Genomic DNA, 12,929 nt, shown 5'->3' on the forward strand with positions numbered 1-12,929 from the left:
GGTGTGAGGCTGCCCTATTGATAGAGTTCACAACAACAGAATTAGATGAGTTGGGCCCATAGCCAGATTCTAATGTATGGAATACAGAGTTCCTCAGGACACAGCAGTGTTCTATCTGAGGCTCAGAGAAAAGTTCCCAGATAGTTAAGGTTTCAAGTTCTCATAGTACTTTGAAAGACCTTAAAAGGCTCAGTCTCTTGTCTATCAGCCTTGGCTTCTTCATTTCTGAGAACAGGAGTTCTGCTGTGGTTTGAATAAGAAAGTATAATGCAGGTGTTCACCAGTTAGGATTGTGTTATAAAAGTTCCTTTATCAGTTGATTGTAATGAATTATCAGCTTGGCTTATAAAAACCCTGTTCAGCCGTAATGAAAGCATACCTTCCATTGCTAACTAGAACCTAACCACTCTAAATGACACTGCTTTTCTTTCATTCAAAGTTTTGAAGCTTGGTGTCAGAGATGAATTTTCCACTAACAGGTCAGTGGAGTTCTTTACTTCCTCTTTGTCCTCCTCCTACATAGGAAAAGAAGAAAGGAGAGAGAAAGGGTGAAGGAAGTTTCAGATTAGGACTCCTATGGAGAGAAAGGGTTAGAGCCCTTGTTCAGTAATTAATAATTGTAACTAACTGGGATCCCTGGGTGGCGCAGCGGTTTGGCGCCTGCCTTTGGCCCAGGGCGCGATCCTGGAGACCCGGGATCGAATCCCACATCAGGCTCCCGGTGCATGGAGCCTGCTTCTCCCTCCGCCTGTGTCTCTGCCTCTCTCTCTCTCTCTGTGACTATCATAAAAAAAAAAATAAATAAATAAAAAATAAAAAAAAATAACTGTAACTAACATTTGTAGAGCACTTAAAATTTACAAAGTGCTTTTTTATACTCAACTACATGCAGTACATGCTGTTGATTTCTGTTCTGTTACCTTATTTTAAAAGTCTGCTATTTACTACCCACTAAATTGATTTTACAACCCACTAATGGATTGCAGGTTATCATTAAAAAAGTATTGGTATGCAAGTTGTAGGAGCAAAAATAGCCACTTCTTGGAATGACTGCATGGGGCACATGCTTTATTAAGGGACAGCCAGGTTTTGACTAGATAAAGGAGGAGAAAGAAACATCTATCCAAGAGGTTGAAGGATATAGGGGTGTCTGTAATCTGTTCGGGCTGCTGTAACAAAATACTGTTGACTAAACAATGCATATTTATTTCTCACAGTCCTGGAAGCTGATAAGTCTAAGATTGGGGTGCCGACAGCGTCTGTTGAGAATTTGCTCACGGTGTCTTCACGTGGTAGAAAGGGGGAGCTCTCTGAGGCCCCTTTTAGAAGGGCACTAATCCCATTTGTGTGCTCTGTCCTCATGACCTAATCCCCTCCCAGAGGCCCTACCTCCAAGTATCATCACACTGGAAATCAGGTTTCAGCATATGAATTTTGGGGAGATACAAACATTCAGTTTATAGAAAGGGGGGTTTTGTTGATGACAGACCCTGAATTCCAAAGGTCACAGTGGAAGGATGTAGAGGTTGTTTTGGGAGTTAGAGTTTGATTCTACTTAGGCAATGTAGAGGACTGTAATAGGGTAAGAATCTCTATTTTGAGGGATGATCTGGGGGCTAAGGATTCACATGGTGAGTGTTGTAAGCAGAGATATAGGACATGATGGGATTAGTTCTCTCAGGGGGAGGTGGATAATCAGTTGTAATATAGCCCCCTTCTTGGGACTGGTCTCTCAGTTTGTCAGTGGTGGGGTGAGGTGTAAGGGTCGGTTGGGGTTGAGTAGATGAGCTGTGTGTGGTAGAATGAGGGTCTCATTCTAGAAGTGTGCTGAGCTCCGTGGACTCTTTTCAATTCTACTGTGGATAGAGTGACTATCTTTCCAGAAGTGCCAGAGCCCTGAGGGTCCCTTAAATCAGGCTTGGCAGTGAGTGGTAGTAGTTTCAAGGCTTAAGAAGTTCTGTGGCTTACACTTAAATCCTACTGTCCTTGATGTTGAGGGGGAAGAAAGGACTGACCTCACAAGAAGGTAATAGTTTTATTTGTACTCTTTAAGTAGGAAGATTTTAATTAAAAAGACAATGCTAACTTAAATAGTGGGTACAAAGATATACTAGAAATTGGACTAAACTAAGAACCAAAAGATTTGTTTTTTAATTCTGGCTATGCCTCTCGGTGACAGATCAGAGCCTTAACCCCAGCTATCAAATTAGTATAATGTTGTTCTTCTTTTCCTTAAAAGCTGTTCTGAGGAATAAATTAAGTAAAAATATAGACATATGGTGTAAAATTTATAAAGCAGTATTCAAAGGCAAGCTATTGGCAATGGGCATTACTTGGCAGAAATAATTTGTAGTCAGTACAAATAGTGGACCAAGTGCAAGCAGCTGTCAGTTAGTGACAGCTGGTGTTGCAATCAGGGTAAGACTAGATGTTTTATAAGATTTAAAGAGATTTTTGATGGTGCAGTGCAACTCAGACAAATAGATAAAAAGCAGAACTGTTTGTTACTTACAGCTCCAAAGAGAGAAGTCCGTTGTGTGGAGCCACCTGAGGACAGGGTAACAGTAGGCTGGAACTGTAGGAGGTGCTTATGTATGGCAAATAGGATAGAGTTAGGTAGGTTTCCCAGGCTAAGAAGAAGCTGTTCCTGAATGTGGGTATCTGGGGGCCTCTGGCAGTCGGGTATGTGTGTATTGTAACCCAGGAGTGTTAGAGCCTGATAAGGGAAGTAGTTGGAGTGGGAGTTTGATAAATTGCCAGTGAAGGGGAATTGAGAGTTTAAGCCATGACATCAAGACTGGGTCAAAACAGCACTTGTGAAATATCATATTACACTGGGACAGCTTTAGAGTTGTGTAATCTCAAACTGTCATTTTTTTTTATAGTACAGAAACTTACTCAAAGCAGACTTCTCATTGACATAGTATAGTTTCTAATTTAGCTATTTATTTATAATACATTTTATTTATAAATTACTGAAAATCTAATCTTTAATTCTGTTATCTCTGGCTCTTAATTTATATTTTAAGTAGGCCAGATTGTTTAATCGTTTTAGAGAAATACCTGGCATCATCTAATACCCAGTGGCAGAAAGAGTTACACTGGGTTAAAAGTTCTTCTGAGATTATAAATGCCGGTAGCATATAATGGCTGGTATAATTCAGGCTCAAAGTTGTTTTCCATCAGGTTAGAGTTATTTTCCTATTATATGGCTGTGGTAGAAAGAATATTAAGTTGTCCCCTAACTTCTTAATATAGTATTCTATAGTCCCTTCCTCTTGAATATGGGTAGGATTTGTGAATATGGTGGGATTTAATTTCTATGATTAGCTACCGAGCAGCTGGCTTTGAGTAAATCAAAAAGGGAGACTATTCTGGATAGCCCTGACCTAAGGAGGTGAGCCCATAGAAATGGGCACTTCCTAAAGTCAGAGAGATCAGAAGCTACCATGCTGTGAGGGGGCCATGTGGCTAGGAACTGACGGAGTCTGTAGGAGCTGAGAGCAGTCCCTGGCTGTCAGCTAGCAAGGAACTGGGGACCTCAGTCCTATAAGCTACAAGAAATCGGATTCTGATGACAACCGTGTCATCTTGGAAGAAGACTACAAGTCTCAGATGAGATCATAGCATGGCTTACACTTTGATTTTAGCCTGAAGAGATTCTGAGCAGAGTACCAAACTGATCCATGCCTGGAGTTCTGATCCACAGAGACTGTGAGATAATAAATTTGTGTTGATTTTAGCTACTAAATTGCAGTAATTCATTATGCAACAATAAAAAATACACTGTGTCCAATTTTTCATTTTTATGATTGTGCATACATAGGCACTACATTTATTTTTTTTCTTTACATGGAAATGAGTTGTTTACACTTTTTTGTCTTCTTGAACAATGCTACTGTGAACACCTTGTAAACTATTTCTGGTGCACATGTTTAAGGGTTTCTCTAGGATTAGGATCATTGAACCATAGAATATGTGAATGTTCACCTTTATAAGATAATGCCAAATGACAAAAGTATTGCAAAAATTGTGTTTCTTTAAAAAATAAAGTTAATATATCTTCACTAGGCTAAAAGAAAAACTGAAAAGACAAGTTACTAACATCAGGAATAAGTGAGTGCCTCACTGCATATTCTTCATAGACTCAAAAGCTAATAAGAGATTGTTATGAACAATTTTATGCCAATGAATTTCACAATTAGATGAATTGGACAAATTCTTTGAAAGACATAAATTATCAAATTATACGAAAATATAAAAAACCTAAATAGCACTATATCAACTAAAGAAATTAGAGTTGTAACCATAAATCAGAAGGAACCTCAAGGTCCAGATGGTTTTACTGGTGAATCTGATCAAACTTAAACAAAAGGATACTAATCCTACAACAAAACAAAACAAAAAACAAAAACAAACCCTTTCAGAAAAGAGAGAAGGGGACACTTCTTCACTCATTTAAGGAGGCTGTAATTATCCTACTAAAACCAGACCAAGACATTACACATCTAAACTTGTTATGAGACAAATATAAGCTTGATGCCAAAATTGATAAGAACAATACAAGAAAATAAAGTTACAGACCCTCACAGACATAGATGCAAAAATCCTCAGCTAATTTTTAGCAAACTGATTACAGCAATATATATGAACCAAGTGGGATTTATCCCAGGAATGCAAGGTTGCTTTTAGCATTTGAAAATCAATATACCACATAGACAGAGCAAAATAGGAAACTATTATGGTTTCAACTGATACCAGAAAAGCAACTAACAACATGCAACACCCCTTCACAAACTAGGAATAAAAAGTTTATATCTGAAAAGCCTATTGCAAACATAATAATTAATGTGAAAGACTGAATGTTTTTATCCTAAGACTGGAAATAAGACAAGGATGTCTGCTCTCACTGCTTCTTTTCATTATTGTACTGGAGGCACTAATCAGTGCAAAAAAAGGACAAAAATAAAAAACAAAATGCACATAATTTAGAGAAGAAAAGTAACGTTATATACATAGAAAATTTTGAGGAGTCTACAAAGAAATTCCTAGACTATAGTAAGTGAATTCAAGAAGGTCACATGATACAAGGCCAATCTAGAAACCAATTATATTTTTATAAATAAGCAACAATTAGAAAATAAAAGTAAAAACTGTTCAATTTATGATATGTAAAACATGATATACTAAAAAAATGATATACTCAGAGATAAGTTTAATAAAATGTGTAAGACTTTGTACACTGAAAACTAGAAAACACTGTAGAGAGAAATTGAAGAACTTCAAATACCTGGGGAGATATATCATGTTCATGAATTAGAAGATTCACTATTGTTGTGGTTATCTCTGAATTGTTCCTTAGTGTCTTTAGAAGAAAACAGGAGGATAGCTTGGGAACACTGAGAACATCTTGGTGAAATAGTACAAATATTTATTTTATTAAATGTTGTATATACTGGAGTATATAAGTCTTTTTACTATTCTGTGTAACAAAATGGGAAGTATGCATAAGTCATTTATGCTGCAAACCAGACCATGATGGTTGTCTCAAGGAAAAGCCCCTGTACAATTATTTTAGTTGTGAATTGAAGTAATTACTTTTCTAAAAAAAATAGAACAGCACTTTTACTTGAAAGAATGCCTGGCAAACTATAGCTTTTGGAACATATTTGGCAGACTTTTTCTTGAAACTAACTTAAATGAGCATGACAGAAAAAGAAAAAACTAACATTATTTGTTGCCAGTGATAAAGTTATGATTAAGATTTGTGGTGATATTAATGCATGTGATTTTTAAATATTGTATAATTAACTATTAATATTTGGAACATCTGTCATTAATGTCAATATTTGGAACATCAGGGAACCAGTAGTTTTCAAATGACTAATGCCTGGTATTTAAAAAATCATGCCTGGATGAAAGTTCCCCTCAAAGTGCAATAGAGACCAATGAATTTTAAAGGAGTATGAAAAATTGATTGATATGGTTTAAGATATGAAAATGCTCCTCCCTTTCCAATAATGTCTCTGGAGCAGGCTATTCTTCATATGTTTCAGTAAAAACAGATTCAACTATCTTCATTAAGAAGGACATTAAAAAGATTTGCAAAAATGTATCATAATGCTACCTAATCATTTTTTGTTTCAGAAAATATAATTATTTTAATAAAAATGCTACCTATGTGAACTGATAATGGATTTATTATTATTTGTAAATGAAATGATAAATATCTTTAAACTCTAAATTTTATTTATTTATTAGTTTTATTTTAAAATATTTTTAAATAATAAATTTATTTCTTATTGGTGTTCAATTTGCCAACATACAGAACAACACCCAGTGCTCATCCGGTCAAGTGCCCCCCTCAGTGCCCGTTACCCATTCACCCCCACCCCCCTCCCTCCTCCCCTTCCACCACCCCTAGTTGGTTTCCCAGAGTTAGGAGTCTTTATGTTCTGTTTCCCTTTCTGATATTTCCTACCCATTTCTTCTCCCTTCCTTTCTATTCCCTTTTACTATTTTTTATATTCCCCAAATGAATGAGAACATATAATGTTTGTCCTTCTCTGATTGTATGTGTCTGTTTTTGCGCCAGTCCCACACTGTCTTGATGATCACAGCTTTGTAGTACAACTTGAAATCTGGCATTGTGATGTCGCCAGCTCTGGTTTTCTTTTTCAATATTCCCCTGGCTATTTGGGGTCTTCTCTGATTCCACACAAATCTTAAGATTATTTGTTTCAACTCTCTGAAGAAAGCCCATGGTATTTTGATAGGGATTGCATTGAATGTGTAAATTGCCCTGGTTAACATTGACATTTTCACAATATTAATTCTTCCAATCCATGAGCATGGAATATTTTTCCATCTCTTTGTGTCTTCCTCAATTTCTTTCAGAAGTGTTCTGTAGTTTTTAGGGTAGAAGTCCTTTACCTCTTTGGTTAAGTTTATTCCTAGTATCTTATGCTTTTGGGTGCAGTTGTAAATGGGTTTGACTCCTTAATTTCTCTTTCTCAAGTCTCATTGTTAGTGTATAGAAATGCCACTGATTTCTGGGCATTGATTTTGTATCCTGCCACGCTGCCGAATTGCTTTCTAGAGTGGCTGCACCAGTTTGCATTCTCACCAACAGTGTAAGAGGGTTGTCCCCTACCTTTGCATTCTTGCCAACATCTGTTGTTTCTGAATTGGTAATTTCAGCCATTCTGACAGGTGTGGGTGGTATCTCATCATGGTAATTATTGATTGATAAGAATTTAGTACCATTGTATTACCTATAAAGTAATTGATTTGTTGATTTTGTCAGTTCCTTTCTAGTCTCTGTGGCAATGTGCTTGGACCTTGTTCAATGTGTGGCATTTTAACTAGGTGTGCTTTGGATTGCTTCTTAAAACAAACCTGATCCTATTTCCACTAGACCTGAAGCTTTGCAGCATTCTATTATCAGTAGACTTGGTGCATGCAGAGGGTTTGTGCTCGTTTTCTGGGGAAGGGGCCTGCTATGCTGGTTCTCAGGCTAACTTGCTCTAATAAAGGTGCACTTTGTAGGGTGCAGTGGGATGGGGCTTGGTGTAAGAGGCTGCAGTCTCCACTGAGGGGGCACTGTGTTGCTAACTGAAGTCTGTTAGCTCCCTGCTGTTGAGGAGGGAAGGGTATGGCATCACCAGACTCTCTCAACCCTGGAGAGGGCAGTTTGCGCCCACTACTGTTCAGGAAGCTCTCACAGAAGAGCAAACAATCTCCCCTCTTGTGTTCCAAGAGGGGATTCTACCAGAACCCTGCTTTCACCCTGTGTCCAAGCTGTCTGCCTGCCTGGTGGCACAGTACTCCTGTGTTTTATCTCAGGTTGTGGATGTATTTCAAAACCTCCCAAGTTTTAGGAACCCAGCCTGGCTAGACCCATGCTGATACTCTGGGGTAGGGTCCCGCTGCATTGTGGCTGGTGCCGGTTTGTCCCAGAAAAGAAGTTGCACATCTACAGGAGCTGTTTATCATAAGCAGCAGAGCTCAAAGTCTGAAGTTTTAGAAATCTACACCATCGCTGGGGTCATGTCTGGTGGGCTTAAGGGTGCTTCTTGTGATAAACAGCGCCCCCTTTTCCCAGTCAATGGTTTTGGGGAAGAGTTTTTCTTGTGCAATCCCTTGTGACCTCTCTCTCTCTCTCTCTCTCTCTCTCTCTCTCTTTCTCTTTCTTTCCTCTCTCTGTGATCAGGGCTCCCCTCTGCAGTACTCCCAATTCTTTTCTCTCCCAAATCAACTCTCCACAACTCCTAACTTCCAAGTATGGCTGTTTTTCACCCTCTATATGTGCAGTTTGCTCTCTCAGTCCTCAGATTTCTTGGGTGTTCAGAATGATTTGATCCAGCTGTGTTTAAGGGATGAGGCAGGCATAGGGTCCCATTATTATTCTATCATCTTAATTTTCCTCCTGGTTTTACCATTTATATATGCATCTCCAAATAGTACAGTTCTGTTTGCCTTTATTTGAACTTTATATGAATAGAAGAATGTATTACCTATCATTTTGTTCATATTATATTTGAAATTCATTCATGCTATTTCATATGACTAGTTTGTTCATTTTCATTGATTATATTCACTTCACAGTATGTATATATCAAAATTTATCTATTTCTATTGTACATGGCCATTTGAGTTATTTCCTGATTTTGTTTGTGCTACCACAAACATTCTTGTACTTTTATTTTGGTGTAGTGAGTATGAGTTTTTCTAGGATTAATACCTAGTCGTGGAATTCTGGGCTGAAGTAACTTTACCACATAATGGGTAGCTAAAACGTTACCCAAAATGAAAGTCCTCATTGTTCGACATTACTACCAATGCTTCATTTTATTGGGTTTCTTACGTTTTGCCATTCTAATACTTGTTTAATGGTATTTTTCATTGTGGTTTTAATTTGTATGATTACTATTAGGGCTGAGGAACTTAGAGAATAAATTTCCTCTTCTGTCAAGTTCCTGTTCTATTCTTTTGCTCACTTTCTTATCAGAATAATTCTTTTCTTTTTATAATGTAGTATACTAGGACTTTGCTATTCATATGTGTGGCAAATATTTTTCCTACTTTGTGGCTTGTCTTTTCATTCTGCTGAGATTTTTGTTAAAGTTCATAATTTTAATATAATTGTATTTATATATATAAATTACATATATACACAATTGTATTTATCAACTTTTTGTACTTACTGCTTTTCATATCTTGATTTAAAAAATCCTTCTTTATCATCAATACATTGCCTTATTATATATTTTTGTATATTTTTTTATTGGAGTTCGGTTTGCCAACATATAGCATAACACCCAGTGCTCATCCTGTTAAGTACCCCCCTCAGTGCCAGTCACCTAGTCACCCATTCTCCCACCCACCTCCCCTTACACTACCCCTTGTTCGTTTCCCAGAGTTAGGAGTCACTCATGTTCTGTCGCCCTCTCTGATATTTCCCACTCATTTTTTCTCCTTTCCCCTTTAATCCCTCTCACTATTTTTTATATTCCCCTTTAATGAAACCATATAATGTTTGTCCTTCTCCGATTGACTTACTTCACTCAGCATAATACCCTCCAGTTCCATCCACATTTATAAAAGATTTATAGTTTCCCTTTTCACATTTAATACTTGAGTCTAATGGGAATTGACCTTTGCATATGGTAGGTGAGGATAAAGTTTCATTAATTCTCTACATGGATAGCTAATCATTCCAACTCTATTGATTGAAAAGTCCACCCTAAAGAAATTAATATGCCTTGCCACCTCAATATATATATACTCCTTTGGATAATACCTATTAGTGCAATTGCTTATAGCAGTGCTATCCACCAAGAGCCAAAACACAAAAAGAGCCCAAATGTCCATCAACTGATGAATGAGTAAAGAAGATGTGGGATAGATAGATAGATAGACGTCAATTGTTCCAAAATTGATTTGTATCCAAAGGATACAAAAATAGTGATTCAAAGGCGCACGTGCACATAATTTTATTTTTAAATGTAAGCCCCCAGGTAGGAGAGTTTAGGGAAAACAAAATAGGCACAATATACTGATTTTCAATTTGGCAATCTATTAATTTTTCTTTTTTATGTTTCCCTGCTGTATTGGTCACACTTTTCCAGAAAACAGAATGAATAGAATAGAATAGAATAGAATAGAATAGAATAGAATAGAATAGAAAAGAGATTTATTACGATGGCTTGGCTGGCATGGTTATGGAGGCTGAGAAATCCCATGACTTGCTGTCTGCAAGCTGGGAGACCAGAAAAGCCAGTGGTATAATTCCAGTCCAACCAAAAGCCTGAACCAGGGGAGCCAGTTTTGTAAGTTCTAATCTGAGTTTGAAGGCCCAAGAACAAGAACATCAATGTCTGAAGGTAGGAGAAGATGGATGTTCCACTTCAAGCAGAGAATGCAGATTCACCCTGCCACTGCAGTTTTGTTCTATTTGGGCCCTGAGCAGAGTGCATGATACTCACATTGGTGAGGGCAGTCTTCTTTATCCAGTTCATTGATTCAAATTCTTCTGGAAACATCTTCAAAGACACTCCAGAAATAATCAATTTGGTCAGACATCCTACTCTGCTCCAAATACACCTCATCTGCTGTCTTCTCAGATGAAGCCAAGATCCCTCTCTCAGATTATTTTGTAAAGGGTTGCTAGATAGGAGCCCATACCTCAAATTCTTTCCCTGGCCTCCATTTTTGTGAGAGCTTATTTGCTTTGAAGTCCAGACAAACACTTGAATTTAATTGAAATGCAACTTCCCCAAGTGCTCTAGGCCTATAAAAATCATTCTTCTTTAGAGATAATTTTGTTCTATTTCTGAGCCGAATGACACAGCTTTTTTTCTACCCCAGGGCACACTTTTGTTGCTTTAGCATCCTCTGCAGAGCTGCCTTCACCTCTTGGTTCTTGAGACTGTAGATGAGGGGGTTCACCAAAGATGTGATCACACTGTACTGAATGGAGACCACTCGCTCCAACACCGAGCCTGAGGCAGGGCTGATGTACCTGAATAGAGCTGTCCCATAGAACAAGAGTACCACGGTGAGGTGGGAGGAGCAGGTGGAGAAGGCTTTGGCTTGGCCCTCAGAGGAGCGGATGTTCAGAATGGCAGAAATGATTCTGGAGTAAGAGAAGAGGATCAGGGGAAGTGTCAGCAGTCCCAGAAACGCACATGACACTGCTAGAAGAATCTCATTGACAATGGGATCTGTACAGGACAGAGGAAAGAGCGGAGGTAGCTCACAGCTGAAATGGGGGATAATGTTGGACCCACAGAAATGTAACTTGTAGATGAAAAGAATATTCATCAAGGAAATCAGAAATCCCACTGTCCAAGCTATGCTCACAGTCACAATACAGAGAGGCCTGTTTATGACCATGGTGTAGACCAGAGGGTAGCAGATGGCAGCATAGCGGTCATAGGCCATGGCAGAGAGCAGACAAGCTTCTGTTCCTCCAGAGAGAGTGAAAAAGAAACTCTGAGTGATGCAGCCCCACACCGAGATGCTTTTCTTCTGAGATAAGAAGTTCTGTAGCATTTTGGGCACAGTGACTGAGGAGAAACTGAGATCCAGGAAGGATAAGTGTCCGAGGAAGAAGTACATGGGTGTGTGGAGATGAGAATCAACCCTGATCACCAGGATCATCACCAGATTTCCCATCAAAGTCAGAAGGTAAATCCCCAGGAAGAGCACAAAGAGCATAATCTGGATCTGGGGATCACTAGACAATCCCAGAAGGACAAATTCAGTAATTATACTGACGTTTTTCATGGCTGTTTAGAGATTCTGTCCCTCAAAAGAAATGAATGATTTTTCCACTTGGTAAGACATTGATCTGAGTCTTTCTCAGTGAATAGGAATTTTCTACTCACAGACAATATATCTCCTTACCTATAGACCAAAACAGGAAACTCGAGATAAGAAAGTGTCTTCTCAGATACAATGTCTTCACTTGCCCTTCTTTTCTAACTAGTAGCACTATCTTGTCATGATCTCTATATCTTCACCCTACCTCATCACTCTTTTGATAAAAATACCAGGCACATGCAAGTCGGGTACGTCCTGGAGTCAAAAGAAGGGAGAAAAGCCCCAGTGGCTAAGCCCAAAAAACCTTTTATAGCCAAAATCTACAGGGCCCCATGGGCAAATGATTCCTTCTCAGAATAGTAAGGTCATAGACTCACAATAAGTAAGGGTGGTGTCATAGCAGACTTTACAGCCTTTATTTTATACATAAGGAGAATGCATTGCCTCAGGTCTCAGTAAAATGATGTTGAGGTTGGGATTAGAATAGATGTTCCAACTAGTCTGGTTGGTGGTTTTGAATTGATTGTTACAAGCTGAGTTTTGTGTTGTTTTGGGGTCACAAGCAACTTTGCTAATAGAGAGTTCACCTAAACTATATTTCAATATGCCTTGGCTCTGATACTTAGACAGTGGTCTCTACAGTTCTGTGTTAGCTGCTACTGAAGTAGAAAAAGAACTAGTCTTAGAGTAGTAACCTTAATTTGAGTCTTAGCTCAAACATTCTAATGGTATCATCAACTTAAAAGTTACTCGGTTTCAGGGTGCCTAGGTGGCTCAGTCGTTGAGCATCTCCCTTTGGCTCAGGTAGTGATCCAGGGGTCCTGGGATTGAGTCCCACTTCTCCCTCTGCCTATGTCTCTGCCTCTCTCTGTGTGTCTCTCATGAATGAATAAATAAAATCTATTTTTAAAAAGTTACTCAGTTTATTTAAGCCTTATTGTGTTCATTTGTGAAATTGAGTAAATGAAATAAATATTTTTGTAAACCATATAGCTCACACCATATTATGCAATAATAAAATTTTTAACATATGAACAAAAAGAAAAGACTTCTCTATTGGGGAGTAGGCTTGTGGGCATTTTTTCTTTTAAATAGTTTCTCTA

The 12,929-nt window shown here is 38.2% G+C and overlaps 1 protein-coding gene across 1 annotated transcript; it reads right to left on the reverse strand.

The window, feature by feature from the left end:
- Nucleotides 1-10,860: 10,860 nt before the first annotated feature.
- LOC121479788 (olfactory receptor 8S1-like) lies at nt 10,861-11,790 on the reverse strand. The gene has a single exon (XM_041735588.1). The coding sequence runs from the start codon at nt 11,788-11,790 to the stop codon at nt 10,861-10,863; it is 930 nt and encodes a 309-aa protein (XP_041591522.1).
- Between the last annotated feature and the right edge of the window lie 1,139 nt (nt 11,791-12,929).

The sequence above is a fragment of the Vulpes lagopus genome, chromosome 21 (genome assembly GCF_018345385.1).
Source record: "Vulpes lagopus strain Blue_001 chromosome 21, ASM1834538v1, whole genome shotgun sequence".
Lineage (NCBI taxonomy): Eukaryota > Metazoa > Chordata > Mammalia > Carnivora > Canidae > Vulpes > Vulpes lagopus.

Coding starts and splice junctions, on each gene's coding strand:
- LOC121479788 (XM_041735588.1), bottom strand. CDS start 11,790: ATGAAAAACGTCAGTATAATTACTGAATTTGTCCTTCTGGGATTGTCT.